The sequence below is a fragment of the Manis pentadactyla genome, chromosome 7, assembly GCF_030020395.1.
Source record: "Manis pentadactyla isolate mManPen7 chromosome 7, mManPen7.hap1, whole genome shotgun sequence".
Lineage (NCBI taxonomy): Eukaryota > Metazoa > Chordata > Mammalia > Pholidota > Manidae > Manis > Manis pentadactyla.
The window spans coordinates 129574152-129592559 of NC_080025.1; the positions used below are offsets into that span (position 1 = coordinate 129574152).

The 18408-nt window shown below is 48.0% G+C and overlaps 1 protein-coding gene across 2 annotated transcripts in view; it reads right to left on the bottom strand.

Annotated features, from left to right (window-relative positions):
- PLXNA4 (plexin A4) overlaps nucleotides 1-18408 on the bottom strand; it is a 441960-nt gene that overhangs the window by 165203 nt on the left and 258349 nt on the right. For both annotated transcript variants that reach the window (XM_057504773.1, XM_036905591.2), the window contains exon 4: nucleotides 3258-3389. In XM_057504773.1, coding sequence (XP_057360756.1) covers nucleotides 3258-3389 — 132 coding nt within the window. The remainder of the gene's footprint in view (nucleotides 1-3257; nucleotides 3390-18408) is intronic.

Consider the following 18408-nt stretch of genomic DNA (forward strand, 5'->3'; position numbering starts at 1 on the left):
ATAAAGAGAGAAATGTGGTATCCACATATAAATCAAGTATAAAAACCAAATGAGTATTCATTATTTGAACTGACTGTTTATAGTTCATAATGCATGAGCAAAACCGAAAGTTTCTGTGATGACTGCCCTTGCACTGTTCACTATGTAACTTATTCATTATGTAAGAATTTGTTCTACATGTAAAAACTTGTTTGTTATGCCTCAGAAGATTGGAGACTGACGAAAATTAGGCTTGGGGTGGATTAATGATTGTGCATTGAGCATTGACTCCCCTATACAGAATTTTATTGTCGTTAACAACCATTTGATCAATAAATATGAGAGATGCCCTCACAAAAAAAAAAGGACAGACTTCCAATGGTAAAATAAATTAGTAACCGGGATGTAATGTATAGCATAAGGAATATAGTCAAGATATTGTAACAGCCTGGTAGGGTGATAGCTGGAACCTAGAATTATGTACATAAATGTTCTACCACTGTGTTGTACACTTGAAACTCATGTAATGTAATACTGTGTGTCAACTACCCTTCAATAAAAAATAATTATTAAAAAAAAAAAAAAGATAAGACAGAGATTAATTTGTATCAGTCCCTCTCTTTTCCAGTCCTGGTTCAATGAAGGCAGTGGGGATGGATTTATTCATTCATTAGATAATTATTAAGGGCCTAGTAGGTGAGGTTTTAGCAGACCACAGCCTGGTAGGAGACAAAGTGGGGTCTGAAAAGCACTTCCACAGAGGTGTCTAACCACGGGTCAGGAGTCACTCACTGGAGGTGACAGCGGAGCTAAGTTTTAAAGGACCAGGAAAAATTAGCCAGATAAGGAAGGGAAGTGCCTTCCAGGCATAGCAGTCACCACTGCTGAGCATAGACCCTGAGCCTGCAGACTCAGCCCTGCAAAGTATGCTGACCCTTCCTGGCTGAGACCCACCCGCCAGCTGATGGAGGCTGGAATTAGTCCTGACACCCTGGTCCCATATATCCCCAGGGTATTACTAAACTGCTCTTGCCCTGAGCTCTGCTTAGAGCTCCCGGTCAATGAGGCAGCTGTGGGTCCTTGATTTGCTCTCCACTGGGACTGGATCCCTGCTTCCGGCCCACCTGGGCCTTGACCTGGATGTCTATGCTCCACACTCACCCAGACTCACCCAGAATCATGCTCACCCAGAATCCTGATCTCACCACCTGCCTAACCTCAAACAATATCTTAAGAATAAGAGGCTCCACTCATCAAACCCTTACGCTGTGCCAGGCTTGATTCATGCTTATTAGGGGCATGATGCCATTTGATTCTTGGAACACCATTGGATATTATTATTACCTCCATGTAACAACTGCAAACACTGAATCTCAACACATAGTAAGTGATGGAGCCAAGATTCATGATCAGATATTCTGGTATCAAAGCCTGTGCCCTTAACCACTATGAGTTTCTACCACTCCCCATGAGGAATCTACAAACCCACTGGATACCAGTACTGGTCCAGCCATTAGGGACCTTGGAATTGTGATTTTGGTTAACAGGCTACCTTCCATCTCTAAGGAGCAGCCCCAGAATGGGTGAATGCCCTGGTCCTATTCATTCCGACCTTCCTTTCCTTTGCAATAACCCAGAGCTCCCAGCATGCCTCACTGCCAAGCCTGCAAAGGTCCTGACTACAGAGGGTAATCTCAGGGAGGCAGGATGGCTGAGGACAAGGAGCTCAGAATCACAGGGCCTCCACACAGCTTTTTTTCCCCATCTTTGGAAGTTCTTAGATGTTTTTAGTCCCAGGTTCAGAATTCCTGGCTTTCATGTCAGGCAAGAAATCATGACATTCAATGCCTTGTGGAGGTTCTTTGGTCTTCCAAAGGATTCATTCCACCAAGGAGAGCTGCTTCTCCTCAGTGTCTAGGGTCTCAAAGGTAGGCAAGGAATGGGAAATATGGGCCCCATTAGAAAACAACAAGGAATGAAAGCAAAGGAGCAGACTCATACCCAAGTCCCAACTCCTGGGGTAAAATGTTCCCTTTGCCACCCCAGACCAGGGGATTCCCAAGCCATGGCAGCCTCAACCAGGGCACCACAATGGGTCCCAGTGTGGCTGAGTGGGGAGCCCCACACCAAGAGAAGATGTCATCGGGAGGGTGGAGCTGCTGTGGGCTGCCCAGGCATAATGCACAAGCCCTGTGGGTGGCATAATGCAGTATTCATCTCCTTCGCTCTGCAGAGGAGGACAGGCGGAACAATCCAGACTCTGTCAGCAAGGTCCCCTGGGAAGCTCAGGCCTCACTAACGAAGATGAGTAAGAGTGGGATCTGCCCCTCATGGCCTCTGCTTTTGCCGCATACATATTCATGGACTGAATGACAGCTTCTGGCAACGGCCCATTGTACAGAGAGATGCCAGAGGCAGAGGTATGGCGGTGCTGATGCGCTCTCCAGGTGAGTGTGTCTGGCGAGGTGGAACACGGTAGGCAGTGAATTGGGGCACTCCAGGACATGCTGTTCAAGAGAGGGAGTTTCCAAGGTGGAATGCACTCCCTTGCCTGCTGCACACATACGAGCCCTGCTACGGACTCAGGATCCCCGAAGAAGCGAGCCCAACTGTGCCGCTTCCTATTCGGTATCAGCTATCAGTGAGTCCTGTGCCATATCTGTTCTGCCCAACTTGGGCTCATGGAATTTGCTGGAAGTTCCATGTTGCGGTTACAGGTACACAAGAAGGCTCAGCTTTCACATTTCATCTCATACACACAGACCATTTTCTGAATCTCCATCCATCTGACTCTTCCATGATGTTCCCTCAATTAGGATTTTTGGGCAATAAATCCTTGCCCACTGAGGACCTCCAGCCTAGAGACCCTCCAATAGCCAAGGGAGAGACAGCAAACTCTGCCTCCATAGTACCAGGGTGCAAGAAGGTGATTTTGGTAGGAGATTATACTTGGTGTAGGGAAAGCTGGATAAAAAACTTGGCCATATGTAGTATGTTTCTTCAAAAGAGAGTAAATGTTGGGCCTCAGTCTGTACACATCACCATTTCGAAGTTAGTGAAGTTGTTCTAGACTCCTGAATATTCTGCTGTTTTAAAGGTTTCATTCCCGGTTTCAGCGCACTCAGCAGTAGTCCCCAGGCAGCATAACCGAAGGATACACACTGAGCCAAAACAAATTGAGTCCCCTCTCTGCAGCTGGCCTCCTGCAGGTGTCTGCTGAGCCACAAGCTAGTACTTAGCTGCAAGACAAATGTCTAACAGAGCCCAGAGAGCCTTACCTGCCTCTCTGACATGATGTAGAGCTGCTCGTGGTCCTTGGAGAAGGCCATGTCCCGGAGGACGGGGCCGGGGTCTACCACCTGCACGGTCTCATACTGGAGGGCGTTGCCCCTGGGCCCATCCACTCGGATCTGTGGAGAAGAAGAAGAGGAGAGCTGATGGGAGTTCAGATCATGCACTGCCTGCAGCCAAGCTTCAGCCCAGGGACCCTCCAGTAGCCAAGGGAGAGAGTGAGCTCTGCCTCTGCAGTACCAGAGGCCAGGCAGGAGGGACACAAGACCACTGTGGGTCTCACACCAGTAACGGTAATGAAGAGGGAAAGGGGGAGACCAAAGCAGGGTTCCCAGAGAATCCCTTGTTATTTTCAGTGGCTGCCTATGCCTCAGGCTGAAGTCCTTGAGACCTTGCTTTTTACATGTTTAGCAAAGAGGATGGGGCTATAATGGGGAGAGGGGTCTGGGGTTTGGATGAACAGTGGTGGATAACTGAAGCTGCCTCAGATCACAGTGTCATCCTGCAACAGAAAGGCAATGCTATTTGCTACAATTGTTAGCAGAGGAAAATTGGGATATAAGGATGTGGGGTAATTCTTTCAAACTGTTACCCAGCAGTCATTGTCATACCTAGACAGGAACCACGCAAGGAGCCAACTCGGAGGTTTCCACCAAGTGGGCTCATTCTGGCCATTAAACCACAGGCTTATGCTTCTGATTTTGGGGTAGATACAGGGTCCTGAAGCCTCCTAGAGGTTCTGTTCCCATCCCCAGGGAAGGGGATGTGAGCATTCCAGGAAAATGCACTTTGCGCTTGAGTTATCCATCCTCAATCTTCAAGAAAATCTTGGCAGCAGAATAGATCACTCCTGGGCCATCCACAAGTCCTTCCTAGAACTGCTTGGACTGTGTGGAGACAATGAGGAAAGACTTGCCAATGGGCCTATGACTGAGGACAAATCTAGAAAAGATGGGCTTCCCACCCTCATGTGATGCTCACCTTCCCTGGGTGCTGGCCCAGGTCTCTAGTATAAGAATTAGAATTGTTTGTCATGATTCTGAGCTCAAAGGGTCAACATGATCACTGCCCAGTGCTAGTAAGGCCACCCACATAAGACAGGACCAAGTATTACCCAGAATGTGGAAGGGTGAGGGGAATGGCTGAGGGCAACAGTGGGGAGGTGGCAGAAAGGAGACCACCAAACTTGATTAGATGCCACTTGTAAAGACACCGTACAGTATCCACAGGGTAATTTTAGAGATTTCAATAACAAAAGTAAATTTAAAAATCATATTCCATGTATTCCCATTATGTACTGTTATTTTTAATTTTTACTATTTAGTTTGTAACCTGAGATCAAGGAGAACAGAAGAGTTATTCAGAGGAACTAAGTTACAGAAGGGACACCACATCGATGTTGACAGATGACGGCAATTCATCTGAAGGTCTGCTGTTTCTCATTTCTGTTGAATTCACTGAACTTGACACTAGCTTAGTTAGTGATTTATTTTTTGATTTTAGGTTTGTTCCAGGCTCTCTTTGCTTGTTTTCCTTTTAAGCCCTTTCTAGATGTCAGGCACCAGGAGATGGTTTTGCCTGTAATTCCTTATTGATATAATCCTCTCAGTCCTGTGGGTTTAGTGCTCATTTGTCCTGACTTGCATGGCCCCGCCAGCATCTGTTCCATCCTCTCTCGCCTTTTGGGCAGGATTGGATCCACCCCATTTTCCTGGTTGGATCCCATAAAGCAAATCAGTTTAACCTCACTCTGTGGCCACTGGGATTGAAAGAAAGCAGGGCCAACTCAATGAGCATGTGTGATCAGAGCAAAGCAGGGACAGTATTGTGTAACGATGGAAGACAGGATCTCTCTTTACTCTCAACAGGGTCAAAGAAACAGGAGGCTCAAAGAACTGTTGGCAGCCCTCTTATAATAAGGGGGAGAACTGGAACCAGGGAAGGTCAGGCACAGAGATGGGGAAAAAATTGGTCTTTGGTAACATCCCTGGGCCACTGAATCAAAATAACTCCTAAGCCTGCCCTATGCTGGGACATTTGAGTTACTCAAGATATTTCCTTATTGTTAAAGTCATAAAAAGACTTTGGCAACATCAAAAGTCCTAACTGATACACTGATATAGTAGATGAGGAAAATGAGACCCAAGTACCTTAAACTGGCCTGAGCTATAAAATCTGGTAAGAGAATTGGAATTCAGTCTGATTCGGAAGTCCATGCTCTCCTACAACCCAGTACAGGGGACCTTGTTCCTTGATGGGTGTTGTATTAACTCCCCGGAGGGTGCCACCTAAATAAAGGTGGGGGCTGAGGTCAGTGTCTGCCTCTGGTCTGTACGATCCCCAAGGCTTTCACCAGTTATTCCTGATTTTGATGCTGAAATACTTGAGTTTGACAGAATGTTCATTTTAGAACAGAAGAAATAAGTAAAGTTCAAAGTCCTCTTTGCTGATTTCCCATTAAACTAATGAAAAAATGACAACAACAAAAACAGGTAAAGGAATGAAAGAAAATATGTTTAGCTCTGAAAATCAAAATGCCTCAGAATCTAATAGGCCTCCTGTTTCTGTGCCCACCCCTAAGCCACCAGATGTCCACCTGGCCAGGTCCTTCCTTCCTTAAGCTGAGTGAAATAGGAGTTCATGTAAAACCAATTGGGATTACTACCCAAGTCTGACCGTGCCATGATGGCCTTGGCCCCCAGCCCAGCCAGCCTGCGTCCCGGCTGTGAGTCGCCTCTGGAGGAGCCTCACAAGAGCGATAAGAGTGATAGTGAACCCGCGGGCTGGCCTCCTGCCTGCTCAGGGCGCCGGCAGGAGCGGGCTCCGCTAGGGAATGCAGGCAGAACCGAGTCCCAGCCAGTGCGCAGGGTCTGATCCCCAAGGGAAATTGGATTCAGTGCCCGAGCAATCTCCTTTATCATTTGGCTCCAACTTCCCTGCTCTTCAGATGAAGTGACGTGCTGGATGTGGGTGGACATCAGAGGAAACCAGGTGAACCGGGGCAGGGATGGAGAGCTGGACCAGGGGGCACCAGCGGCAGGTTTTCGCACTTTGCGCCTTCCCCAGGGAGGCAGGATGGGACTATGCCCCCATCTTCTGCACTCTGCCTAGGTGGAAATCAGTAATGGGAAAGGTAGGTCTCCGTCTCCGTCTCCCTCCACCCCACCCCACTCTACTGCTTGTTTCAGAAAACAGTAAGGAGGGCATACATTCAGCCACCTGCTGAAAGAATCCCATACAAGACATGGATAAAAGGAGTCTGTGGTGGGATTTGCTGAATGATGGGCAATTACATCAAGGAGACCTTGTTCCTTGACGGGTGTCGTATTAATTCCCCGGAGGGTGCCACCTAAATAAATGTGGGGACTGAGGTCAGTGTCTGCCTCTGGTCTGTACAATCCCCACGGCTTTCACTAGTTATTCCTGATTTTGATGCTTAAAATTTAGGTAGCCAGGCCAGCTGTCAGGTCTCAGGCCCTTATATAAACAATAGCCATAAGAACTGTTCATGACTGAGTAGCTACTATGTCAGATTCAGTGCTAGGCATTGTACATATATTTATCTTCTCACTTACATTTTAAAACTCCACGAGTAAGCATTAATATTATCCCATTTACTGGTGAGGTGCAGAGAGGTTTCATCAGTTAGTTGTTCATGCTCACACACCTAGGCAGTGGTGTGGCTTCAATCCATCCCAAGATCTGATTGATTCTAAGGGCCATGCTTCTGTGTATTTACATAACTACACCCACATGTGTTGAGCCAGGTCGTATTGGTTTTAGAAACCTGCATCCCTTCAAGTAGTGAAAGTGGCTGATGTTAAACAAACATCACCCGGGAGTGCTGGAGGAACCATGCCTATATCTACTGAAGGTCTTTTGGGAGAGAATCATGCATATGAACGAAGAAGAATGCTGTTGTAAATTTCCAAACAATGATCCCTTATATTTTTGTGTTATACCTTGCAAAGCATTCTTAAATAGCATCATCTCATCTCATGATTGTAAAATGTTTATGATGTTGACTCCCAGCACCATCATTCTCATTTTACCAATGACGCAACTGACACTGGGGCTGGTCTGTGCCCTGCTCAAAGTTCAAGAGTAAATCAATGACAGAACTAGAACCCAGGTCTCCTGATTCTGAGCCCACTGCTTGCCTCTTAGCAATTTAGATTTTCCAAAAGACTTTGACAAGCTTCCACATGAAAAGGTATTTAAAAATAATGAGTCTCTGTGGGACTCTGGGCAGTTTGGTCATGGAGAGGAAACTGACTGAGAGACAGAAAAAGACACGTTTCTGTGTGGAGAAGCGGAACCTGGGGGAATCTCCGAGCACTGGTGTTATGACTAGTCTTATTTAATGTTTTTTCTACATGGTCTGGAGAAGGAAGCAGGGAAATGTGCAGCTCCTTCTAACCTCTTTGGGATAGCAAGAAGGCCAACAATGGAGATGAATTACAGAAGGATGGTGCACCCTCTGTGGGGGCTGGGGGGCTGGGGAGCTGCACATGGGCAACAAGGCCTGTGGCTGCACATCTCTGGGCAGAGGTCATGCCTGTCATCTTCAGCACTGCCTGGCACAGGACCCAGGACATGGTTGGTGCTCAAGAAGTTACTGACAGGTGCTAGCAAGCATGTAGACAAAAGGGACCCCTTGTGCATGGTTGGTAAGAACGTAAACTGGTGTAGCTACTATGGCACATCAATTTGCAGTATGAAGGTTCTGCAAAAAATAAAAAACATAACTACTTTGTGATTCAGAGAGTCCACTCCTGGGTATATATTTAAAAGGCAGTGAAAACAGGATCTCAAAGAGCTAGCCCTCCCTTGTTTACTGTGGCACTAGTCACAATAGCCAGGACATGGAAACAACCTGACCATCCATTCATGCATTAAGGGATAAAGAAAATGTGGTGTGTGTGTGTGTGTGTGTGTATAATTTAGCCTTAAAATATATATTAATTTAGTCTTAAAAAAGAAGAAAATCCTGTCTTTTGGGACAACATGGATGAACCTCAAAAACATCATGTAAAGTAAAATCAGCCAGATACAGAAAGACAAATGTTGCATTAGTGTATGATCTCACTGACATGTCAAATCTAAAATAGTCAAATTCATAGAATCAAAGAGTAGAATGGTGCTTGCAAGGAGCTTGGAGGTGGGGGAAACGGGGAGATGTTGGTCAAGCGGCATACAGTTTTAGTTATAAGGTAAGTTCTGGACAGTTAATGTTCAGCAATGTCAATATAGTTAATTGTATATTTGAAATTTGCTAAAAGCATAGATCTTAAGAGGCCTCATCATGAAAAAAAAAAGGAAAAAAGAAAATGGTGACTATGTGAAGTGATGGATGTGTTAATTATCTTGATTGCGGCAATTATTTCATAATATATATGTACATCACAACGTCAAGTCGTATACCTTAAATACATACAGTTTTTATTTGTCAATTATACTGCAGTAAAGATGGGAAAAATAAGCAGTTACTAAATAAATGATCAACTCCCACTGAGAAAAACCACCCACATTCTACCAGCCAGATGATGGATTCTGAGCTGATTAAGGTAAGATTGAGATTAAGAGGCAGGATCAAGAAAAAAGAGCTCAGGGTCCCTACTCACTGCCCCCTATACTCCACAGCAGCCACAAAGGCCAACAGAATGTCAGGCAGCGTTCAAATGGGACTTCCGGGGAAACGGACGCACGAAGCCATTCTTCTGGCCAAGTTCACCTGAACACAGAATATCAAGTTCAGCCCACCCCCAAAGGTGGAAACCTAATCCAGATGCCTGCAACTGGAGAACAGCCTAGGAAAGACGTCCCAGGCCACAAAGACAGGGCTGAGAAGAAAGAAGACACGTGAGCCGGTGGCTGTGGTCCCGTCACCAGTGGAGGGGACGCCCCAAAGCTTGTGAGCAAACAGCTTAGAACAAACAAGGCCTACTATTGCACATTAAGACAAATAAGACTTAGTATTTTACACAGTGTAGGAAGACTTGTGCGTCACCTAAATAGGGAGAAAGGATGAAAACAGAAATTGATCTATTTTTAAGATAGAAAATGTAAAGAAGCCGCTCATGTAAATTTGAGCGTTCAGATATTATTCTCTGAGGCTGAGACCAAGGAGGAGACCACACCTACCTGCATGTGTCGCTTGAACAGAGTGACACTCCACACTCACTCATCACCCGCCACGCATTTATGGAAGGCCCACGGCGCTCTAGGCTCAGAGCTGGCTTCTAGAGAAGAAGGGAGAGTCTCGGGCCTGCTTTCTGGGAGGCCTGTCCCCTGGAGGGCTCAGATCTCACACAAATAAGACCAAGCGGCAAATGGTACCAGAGGGGCGGCACAGGCCTCTGCTCCTCCTTCCCAGGACTGGGGTGTGGCCAGGATGTACCAGCTCAGGGGGCATGTGCATGCCTTCCGACAAAGGGTTCCCAACAGGGCAACACCAGCCACGTGAGTTTAACTAATAAAACACACAGTGGGTAAGATCAGAGGTATTCAAAGACACCCTAGGAGACAGAATCTCCTAAGTTAGTAGGATGATTGATCTGAAGTAGCCAAACTAGTGGTGCCTACAGGCTTTATAAAGACATACTGGCAGAGGGAATAAGACTAAAAATATGAAAGCGATGTCAGAGGGGGAATATGTGGTCGTCTGCATGCAACATGATCCTGTGGAGACTAAGTGCAAATGACTTCGCTGTGCTGGGGCATGGTGTCCCTTCAGGTCTCACCAAAGACCCAGTGGAACGCTCTTCTAGACCCGCGCCAGACACGTGGAGGATATAGTGCCAGCCACGACTGCACTGTGGCACAATTTTAAATTTTCTAGTAGAGGTTACATTAAAAAACAAATAGATTAAATTAATTTTAAGTCTATTTTCTTGAACTCCACATGCCCCAAATATTACTTTAACATGTATACGACATAAAATATTGTTAGTGAGATAATTTACATTCATTTTCTCATACTAAATCTGTGAAATCTGATGTGTATGTATTTTACACGTACAGCAAACCTCAAGATGGACCAGCCATATTTCAGGTGCTTAACGGCCACATGTGACCTTACAGGATAGTGTAGGTCTAGATGATTGTCATCCTTGTGTTCTGACTCTGCAGTCACCAAGTGACCTTGCTAATAATTTGGCTCAGTGGCTATCCCCCAAGGGGGGGCCCTCAGATCTTGCTCACTCCACTCCTCTGCCACAGTACCCTTGTGCTTCTCAGGACCTTCAATTTATAGCTTACCTCACACGCCCCATTGTCTTCACTTTTTTAGAGCTTGCTTGAAGGCAAATACTGCATGACCTCACTTATATGTGGAATGTAAAATAGGCAAAGTCATACCAACAGAGTAGAATGTTGGTTGCCAGAGATGGGAGGGACTGGGAGATGTTGTCAAGGGGTATGAGGTTTCTGTTATGCAGAATGAATGAATTCTGGAGATCTTATGTATAGCCGTGTAACCACAGCTAACAGTACTGTACTGTGTGTGTATTTGAAATTGGGTAAGGTAGGTCTTAAATGTGGAAGGAAAAGAATGAAGGGAGGAAGGGAGGAAGGAAAGAAAGAAGGATGGAAGGAAGGAAAGAAGGAAGGAGAGAGAGAGAAAAAAGGAAGGAGAAAGAAAATGGAAGACAGAAAGAGAAAATGGTAACTAGTTAGGTGATGGATATGTTAATTAGCTTAATAATTATAATAATTGACTGTGGCAATTATTTCCCAATGTATACATATATCACATTAAGTCATATACTTAAATATCTGCAATTTTTATTTGTCAATTATATATCCATAAAGATGAGAAAAGCAATGGCTGTTGAGGTTACATAGACAGATGGCTGAACTTCAGTCCTGCCTGTACCATGCAGGAAGCTCCATCTCAGTGTTTCGCGTGCACTGCGCCATCCCCTCCATGTGGCTTACTGGGGGCAGGTGTGCGTGCCTGAGGGCACACAACAGGCACACCTACGCGATGTGCCATCATTCCCACCTTGCCCTCCCTGGCCACTCAGTCTCCAGACTGGGATATTAAAGCAGCGTGGCCCCCTTTCCCTCCAGCCCACCTACAGGTCAGCATTGCCACCTCTTCCATCCTGGCACGGTGGGCGTCTGCGCTGCCAGGAAAACTGCTATTAAAACATCAGCAGGGTGGCCTCCACAAAGGTCAGCCATCCGGGGAGCTCCTGGCAGCTGCTTGTTTGTTTATTGGAACATTATCTGGGCTGAGCTGTTTATTTACATCATTGAAGGATTGAACAATAAATATCGTCTCCCAGTAGCAGGCAGATGCTTGCACTAGAGCATTCTGGCTGCCGTCTTGCTCGGAATAATCTCCCTAATGAGCAAACAGTGCTATTCATCTTTAAAGACACAGGCCACCCCCTGGACTTCCCCTTCCGTCTCTCCTTTCACATCCTCCCCAAACTTCCTGGTCAAGGTCTATACCGGCCAGATTTCTGGGCCAGGCCCCAGGTGGAAGAAGGCCAGGGTGGGGTCTCATGTGGCAAGCAGGGAAATGGAGCTGCGTCTGGGCATGAGGGGTGGAAGCTGATTCAACCTGGAAACAAAAGTCCCAGGGATGCTCAGAGCTCTCCACCTGGACCCACAAACCTCAGACACAGAGGTGTGTGGGAACCCACCCAGGAGCATGGGTCCTCACAGCTCGGGTGGCTGGGCTTGTGCAGAGGCACAGCACATTCCAGCGGTGCTGGAGCTGGACTCAGGCCTGTTCCCTTTCAGGAAGTATCCAAGGTGTCCTGAGTCCTGAGAGGCTCCTGTGCAGGTACATGCATGCCAGTCCACTGGCAAAGTGTTGGGGTGGGCAGGGGTGCAGACAGCAGGAGGCAGGCGAGGTGCCCAAGCAGGGAGCTGAGGGATCCTCTGCTCCTCCTCCCAGAAACCTTGAGCATGTGACCTCAGCTCTCTTACATGTCCCGGGTCTCTGCCCTGGCCTCGGTCAGTCTCCCACTGAGGCAGAAAGAGTGGAGAGGACCCTTGGTGGGAAATAAGTGAACAGGTTCTGCTTCTCTGGGACACTACAGGGCTGCAGTGTCTCAGGAAGAAAAAGATAAGGAACCTCTTGTATTTCATTTGTGCAGTTTATTCAGTTGGTGCCTAAAGGCTCTAAGTGATGTGACCCTGTCACAGTCACTCAGCACCTTGCTACACAGGCTGGAAAGCAGGGGAAAGGAAGAACGCGCATGCCTGGAGTGCTGGGACCAGCATGCAGTCTGCATTCCTCTGTCAAAGCAATGGATGAATGAATGAATGACCAAGAAGCTAGCTCTGGGCCTGAGCTGCATAGTTGGAACCATTAGACATACATACACACTCATAAACACACACATGCCTGCACACACATGCTCTCTCTGTTTCTGAAGACAAGGGCACATCTCAACTTGAACACGGCCCCTAGAACATTCACATCATAATTCCATGACAAAGTGATGGAGGGCAAGTGATTCCACCCCTGCACAGATGAAGAGGGGCTGGGAAGGGTACGCTGGGCCAGCAGGAAAACTGGCACACATATGAGGTCTGCGTATCTTGGCAATGTGCTGGCTCTGGGGTGAATCTCTTGGGGGAAAGGTGCCCTGTTACCAGCTCCACAGCCCTGCAGAAGAGCCCTGCAGAAGAAGTCGGGTTTGTAGGGCGGTGGATAGGATGACCTCTGTTCCTCCACGCTCTCAGAGGCTGCATGTCTGTCCTCTGCCAAGAGCAGCTCCCCTGGTCCCCAAGCGCTCGCTTATTGTCAATATTCCTGTAACCCCAAACCGAGGGACATCTGAAAACAAGATTTCACTCCTAATGTCACTTGAATTTTCCCCAGTGCTTTCATGTTTAAAATTGTACCGCCTCCTTCCTCTGGCACATCAAGCTCCTTTCCCTACTCTACTTCTCTGACCACCATGGCATGTGTCACCTTCTTGCACACTGTATAATTTATTCATTTACTATGGTTATTGTTTATTTTCCTTGTTAGAATGTAAACTCCACAAGAGCAAAAATCTTTCTCTCCTGTGTTCACCCATCTACCCCAAGCCCTTGAACCATGCCACAAAATAGGTTCTCGATAAATATCAGTGGAATAAATGAATGAATGGAAATGCTCACACTCCTCATCAACATCTTAACTGGTCCTGGTGATGCAAGCACATCCTCTTGATTTTATGGCGAGGGAACAGTTTGGGACGTTTTAACTGGGAGATGACACCACAGTAGAGGAGCCCGAGTGGCCTGTGGTGCCCTGCTTCACGAAAGTGGGGACTTCACCGCACACTGCAGCCCTGAGCCTCCCTGCCTGGAGTCCCAGCACTTAGAATGTGGGTTTCAACCCTGCTTCTGTGTTCATGCTGCTTATGCTGCCCCAGAATAGCACACTGAGGGTGCTTTGTTTTGATTTCCTGATTCTAGAGGAGGAAGAGGAGGCATAGGGAACTGTGAGAGTATAAACAGTAATTAATTAGACAGGCCCTGGATGTGAGGATCCAGCGCTGTGGTGCCAAATGCTGTCAGGAAAATGGGTCCCTTTGGGTCTCTCGCTGCACACACAAAACCAAATGATGACTTCTAGGTTGCCATCAGGATATCTTGCCTTGCAAGGCCCAAAACCGAGAAATTGGGGACACTCCTCTACCTGCTTGGATGTTGACGCAAAGAACCAGATACAGATAGGAGAAAAAGATGTTCAAGAAATAAAAAAGGAAAGTTGATACGGTTGATAGGAATGAAGTGGCAGTAAAAAGTTCAAACCAATATATTCCAAACGCAAAATATTTAAAATAAGCCTTTCTTGCTGCAGCCTTCCAAAGAGATTCACTGGGGAGCACCACGTGTGCAAGTCACAGGCCTGAAACCTTGGTGTGTCAGCCAGATTGTGACCCTAGAGGCACCACTTATTTGAGTAGCTTGTACCCCAAAGCCTCCTTGGTTGGCCATTTCCCAGGTGCTTCTAGCCACAAAGGAACCTGGACAGACTGCTCCCACTCCTAGAAAAACAAGTACAGATGCATAGATAGTTGATTCACCATGTGCCACACACTGTGCCACGTGTTCTGCACACACATCAGTTTGTTCCGGTGCTTGGCAATGGCCATGCTCATCCACATTACAAAAGACCAGAGTTCTCTGGCTTCTGAGATAAGGTGTGCAGGCAGGAGAGCACGGGGGCAAGCCCATGGGCAGACAGTGGGTATCCCACTTCTGCCACTTAAAACTGTGCAGCCTTTGACAACTTGCCAACCTCTTTTGACCTTCACTTTGGGATGGAAAATAGAAATAGATGGGAAATAGAAATAAGAATAACAGTACATCGTTCTTATTCTTATTGTGGGAATTGATAATGTCCCAAGCACGTGGAATACTTAGCAGAGTGAGGGGTTTAAGTTTCCATTAAGTTTCTGTTAACATTAGCAACGATTACTATGGAGTCAATTCATATGAATTGATTGATTCCCCATGATCTCCACTGATCCCCAGTGGGAGCAGCAGGACACGCCTGCAGACTGGGCTCCCACCATCTGACAAGGTTCCCTAGGGGCTGGCTTCCCTGAGAGGAGTGGTGTCTCTGCGGACCCACTGAGGGCAGAACGCAGAGTCAGGGCTGGCAGGATGCTGAAGAGAAGCAAGGCCAGCTTCCTAAAGATGAGTCAGTGGTCCTACATGGTGGCACGGACAGAGTCCTGGACCCAGAATCAGGACCCCCCATTCCTCACCCATACTCCCCCACTGCCTCTTCCATGGCACAGACAGGCCACTCTTGTCCCTGCCCTCCCACACGTTCTCTGGGCTCAGGGTGCACTCCTGTCACGTGGCTGGGGGCTATCTCCTCTCTTCTGTATCCCCTACAACTAACTGGTGCAGTTGTGAATGGGTTAGTGAACAGAGGTGTATCCTAAGTGCAAAGGGATGATGTGCAATCAACCTTTCTCTCCTGCTGGAAATCTAGCCTCCTCCAGAGAGGGGTCTGGCAGAGGCTTAATGCAGCTGCACCAGCGTGAGGAGAAGACCCCTGTCCAGTTGGAGGTTCCAAAGAAAGGGGAGGCAGAGGGAACACCGGAGGTTCATGGACTCCTGCATGAGCTGTTCCAGGATGTTCAGGAGTCCCGTCTGGTCAGGTCCGAACTCAGAGGATGGAAGCTTCCAGCACAGAGCCTGGCACACAGTAGATGATCAATAATTACGCATTGATTGAATGACAAAAGTGGGGCTTGGTCTAGGCTTTCCCCATGCTCCCGGCAGCTTCACTCCCCACTCCCTCACACCCCAGGTTTACCACCATCACTTGCTCCCATCCCTCCTGTGCCTGAGGCCAAGCCCTCCTCGCACCTGCCCCCTCCCAGCTCTTCAGACACTGTCCTTTGCGTGGTGTCATCCTCACTCTAGATCAGAGCCAAACTCTCTGGCCCCCAGGACTTCCCTGAGCCCCTCCCACTTGGGGAGCATCTCATCACCCTGACAACCCTGGACACTGTCTGCCAGAGCCCTTGTGGGGCAGCACACCTTACATCATCCACAGAGCCCCTCGCAGGCCAGGTGCCTTCCTGCTTCCACATGGAACCCAACAAGCCCCCTCTCACACCCTTTCTCTACGGTTCCCTCACCTGTTCCCTTTCCCTCTGTTTCCCCTCTGCTTCCTGTCAGCCCCGACCCAGGTGCTTCAGTCTGTCTCACACCGACCTGCCACACCCCTCCCAAGGCTTTCTCCATCTCACCCGCCCTGCTCCATCGCCTCCTCACATCGTAGCGCCTGTGGCCACACATGCAACCACACATGCTGTCTTGAGGCTCAGCTTGTGTGGAAGTCTGTCCTTTACTCTCCTAAGGTGAGTGAAGGACAAACAGAGAGTTTGGCTCTGCTCTAGGCTAAGGACGACACCGTGCAAAGGACAGCATGCTTTCAGGGTGTTCCTTTCAGCCACGAGAGCATTAGCATCTTGAGGGCAGGTCCGTAGCAGACTGCTTAAGTGCAGGGCTGCGTACCAGCCAAGCTGGCATCCTGATTCTGCCTATTCATGTCTGCAACCTCAGGCAGAATTTTAAGATCTATTTAATATCCTCAGCTGAAATGCTGGACTCAGAATTCCGAGCACAAGGCTACTGTCAGGATTTCATCAGGTGGGTCATAAAACGCTCATACTGAAGTGTCCAGGACACAAAAAATAATAATTGCACATGACTGTTGGTTGTAGCTAGTTAATATGCAGAAGATGAGATAATATGATGATGATGGTCATGTGGCAGAGCACAGGCCCTTAGCAAGGACCCCAAAAGCTTTGTGGCCACCAGAGTGGCTTAATAGATGATGAGTAAGTTAACAAATGAATGTAGAAGCTCCAATAACAATGTAAAAGGATCAGAAGGGTCACAGCTTACCTTAGAGACACTCCCAAGCATCCAGCTCTCTGCCGTCCTGTCCTTAAAGGACCATCAGTCCTCCTCCTAACCCAAGGGCAGCAGTGGTCAGCCCTCTACGGCTCCTCCGCTCTGACACTGTTCTGAGCCGTCTGCGGGAAGCCCCATGGGGCTGTTGCTCTGCCCCCGAGCAGTGTTCCACAATTTCCTTGGCAAATAAATAACCCAGGGACAGTGCTTATCACTTTGACATCTGCTCCCTCTGATGAGCTCTTTTTGGGCTCCTTCCCTGCAGCCTCATCAAGCTGTTGAGGCATTAGTCCTTCCGTGAGGTGCCATTCAAGGACACCCATGTGGGTTTTGTGAGGCAAAGAATGGCCTATGCTTACTTGGTGCAAAGGACGACGGTGCTGGCTTCCCAGAAGGTGGAGACCCGGCTCCTCAAACAAGGACCCAGCGTCCCCATCAGCCGCTTGCCCTACGGACTGCCTGGACCCTCCCCTCGGGAAGCACACTGATCAGGGTGACACCACCTGGCTCCTGGCTGAATGGCTGAGGGTCCCTTTCAGAGCTCAGTGGAACTGCAAAGCCCTGAAATAGGCAGAGATTCATGTTTTGCTCACTTGGGACCCATACCAGGGTTTCAAAATAGCCCCAATTCCCAGACTACCTAGGATTTTTTGTGTGGCCAGAATGAGGGTCAGAAGTAAGTGTGGGATGCTTTTAGTGTTCACGCAAGATCCAGCTCAGCACCAATCTCTCCAAGAATTCTCCCCACTGCCTCCCAGAGTAGGTTTGACGCCTTGTCCTTGTGTTCCCAACGCACTCCCTGCATATCTCACCATGGCACGGTGGCAATCACAGCACGGGGCCATCGTGAGCACGCTCATCTTTCCACTTACCTATGTGCTTCTTGGGTACAGGGCTTTGTGTCATTCATGTTACCCAAGGTCACAAAGCCAGTGAGTGGAGCCCCATGCTGAAGTTTAAGTTTTCTGGCTTCAAACCTGTGCTCAGCAACAGCTAAGGTAAAAGTAGGTATTGGTGTGTGCCAGTGACAAAGTCCATTACTGTCCAGCAAAAAAAGTTCTGGGTCTTCTTTGGTGAGTGGACTTCACTTAGCACTGCCTTACAGACCGTCAAGTGTTACTTGATTCTGCCCCTCTCTGTCCCCTGACTGCCCCCCTCCCCTCCTGGCAGCCACTGCTCACATTTTACTCTTTTTTTAACAGCAGCTACTCTGAGAAAGAAACACTTGGAACTATTTCAAATGAGAACCCAGGAATTCATGAGGCCTGGGTGAGGCATGTAAATGCTTTTCAGTTGGAAAATCTGTTCTCAAAGGCACTGCGGGGAACGGCCTTCCCTGGCTTAGAATCCTGGAGCAGAGAACAGCGTCCCTGTCCAGGGCTGACATCACCAGACGGAGCTGGAATGCACAGATGCCGAGGGCTGAGGGGCCCCAGGGCCAGGAGGGAGTTTGACTATTTTTTCACAAAGGGTCTTTTGACCACCCTTCATTCGGGGAAACCACAGAGACCCTGTTTGAAGCTACCCCCACCCTCAGCTGAGGGGCCTAAAGACATCTCCTCAAGTCAGATGGGTGACCTTTGATCCCAGTGAGGGAGAGCCTGGAAAAGGCATGAGGTATCAGAGCTGAAGGGCCTTGAGGAAAAAATAATCAGGGCCCGTATGGTGTACTCATTCTGCCCGAAGTGCGTGGAGTTAATTGCAGAGAAATGCATTTTAAAATAGGATATTGGAAAACCA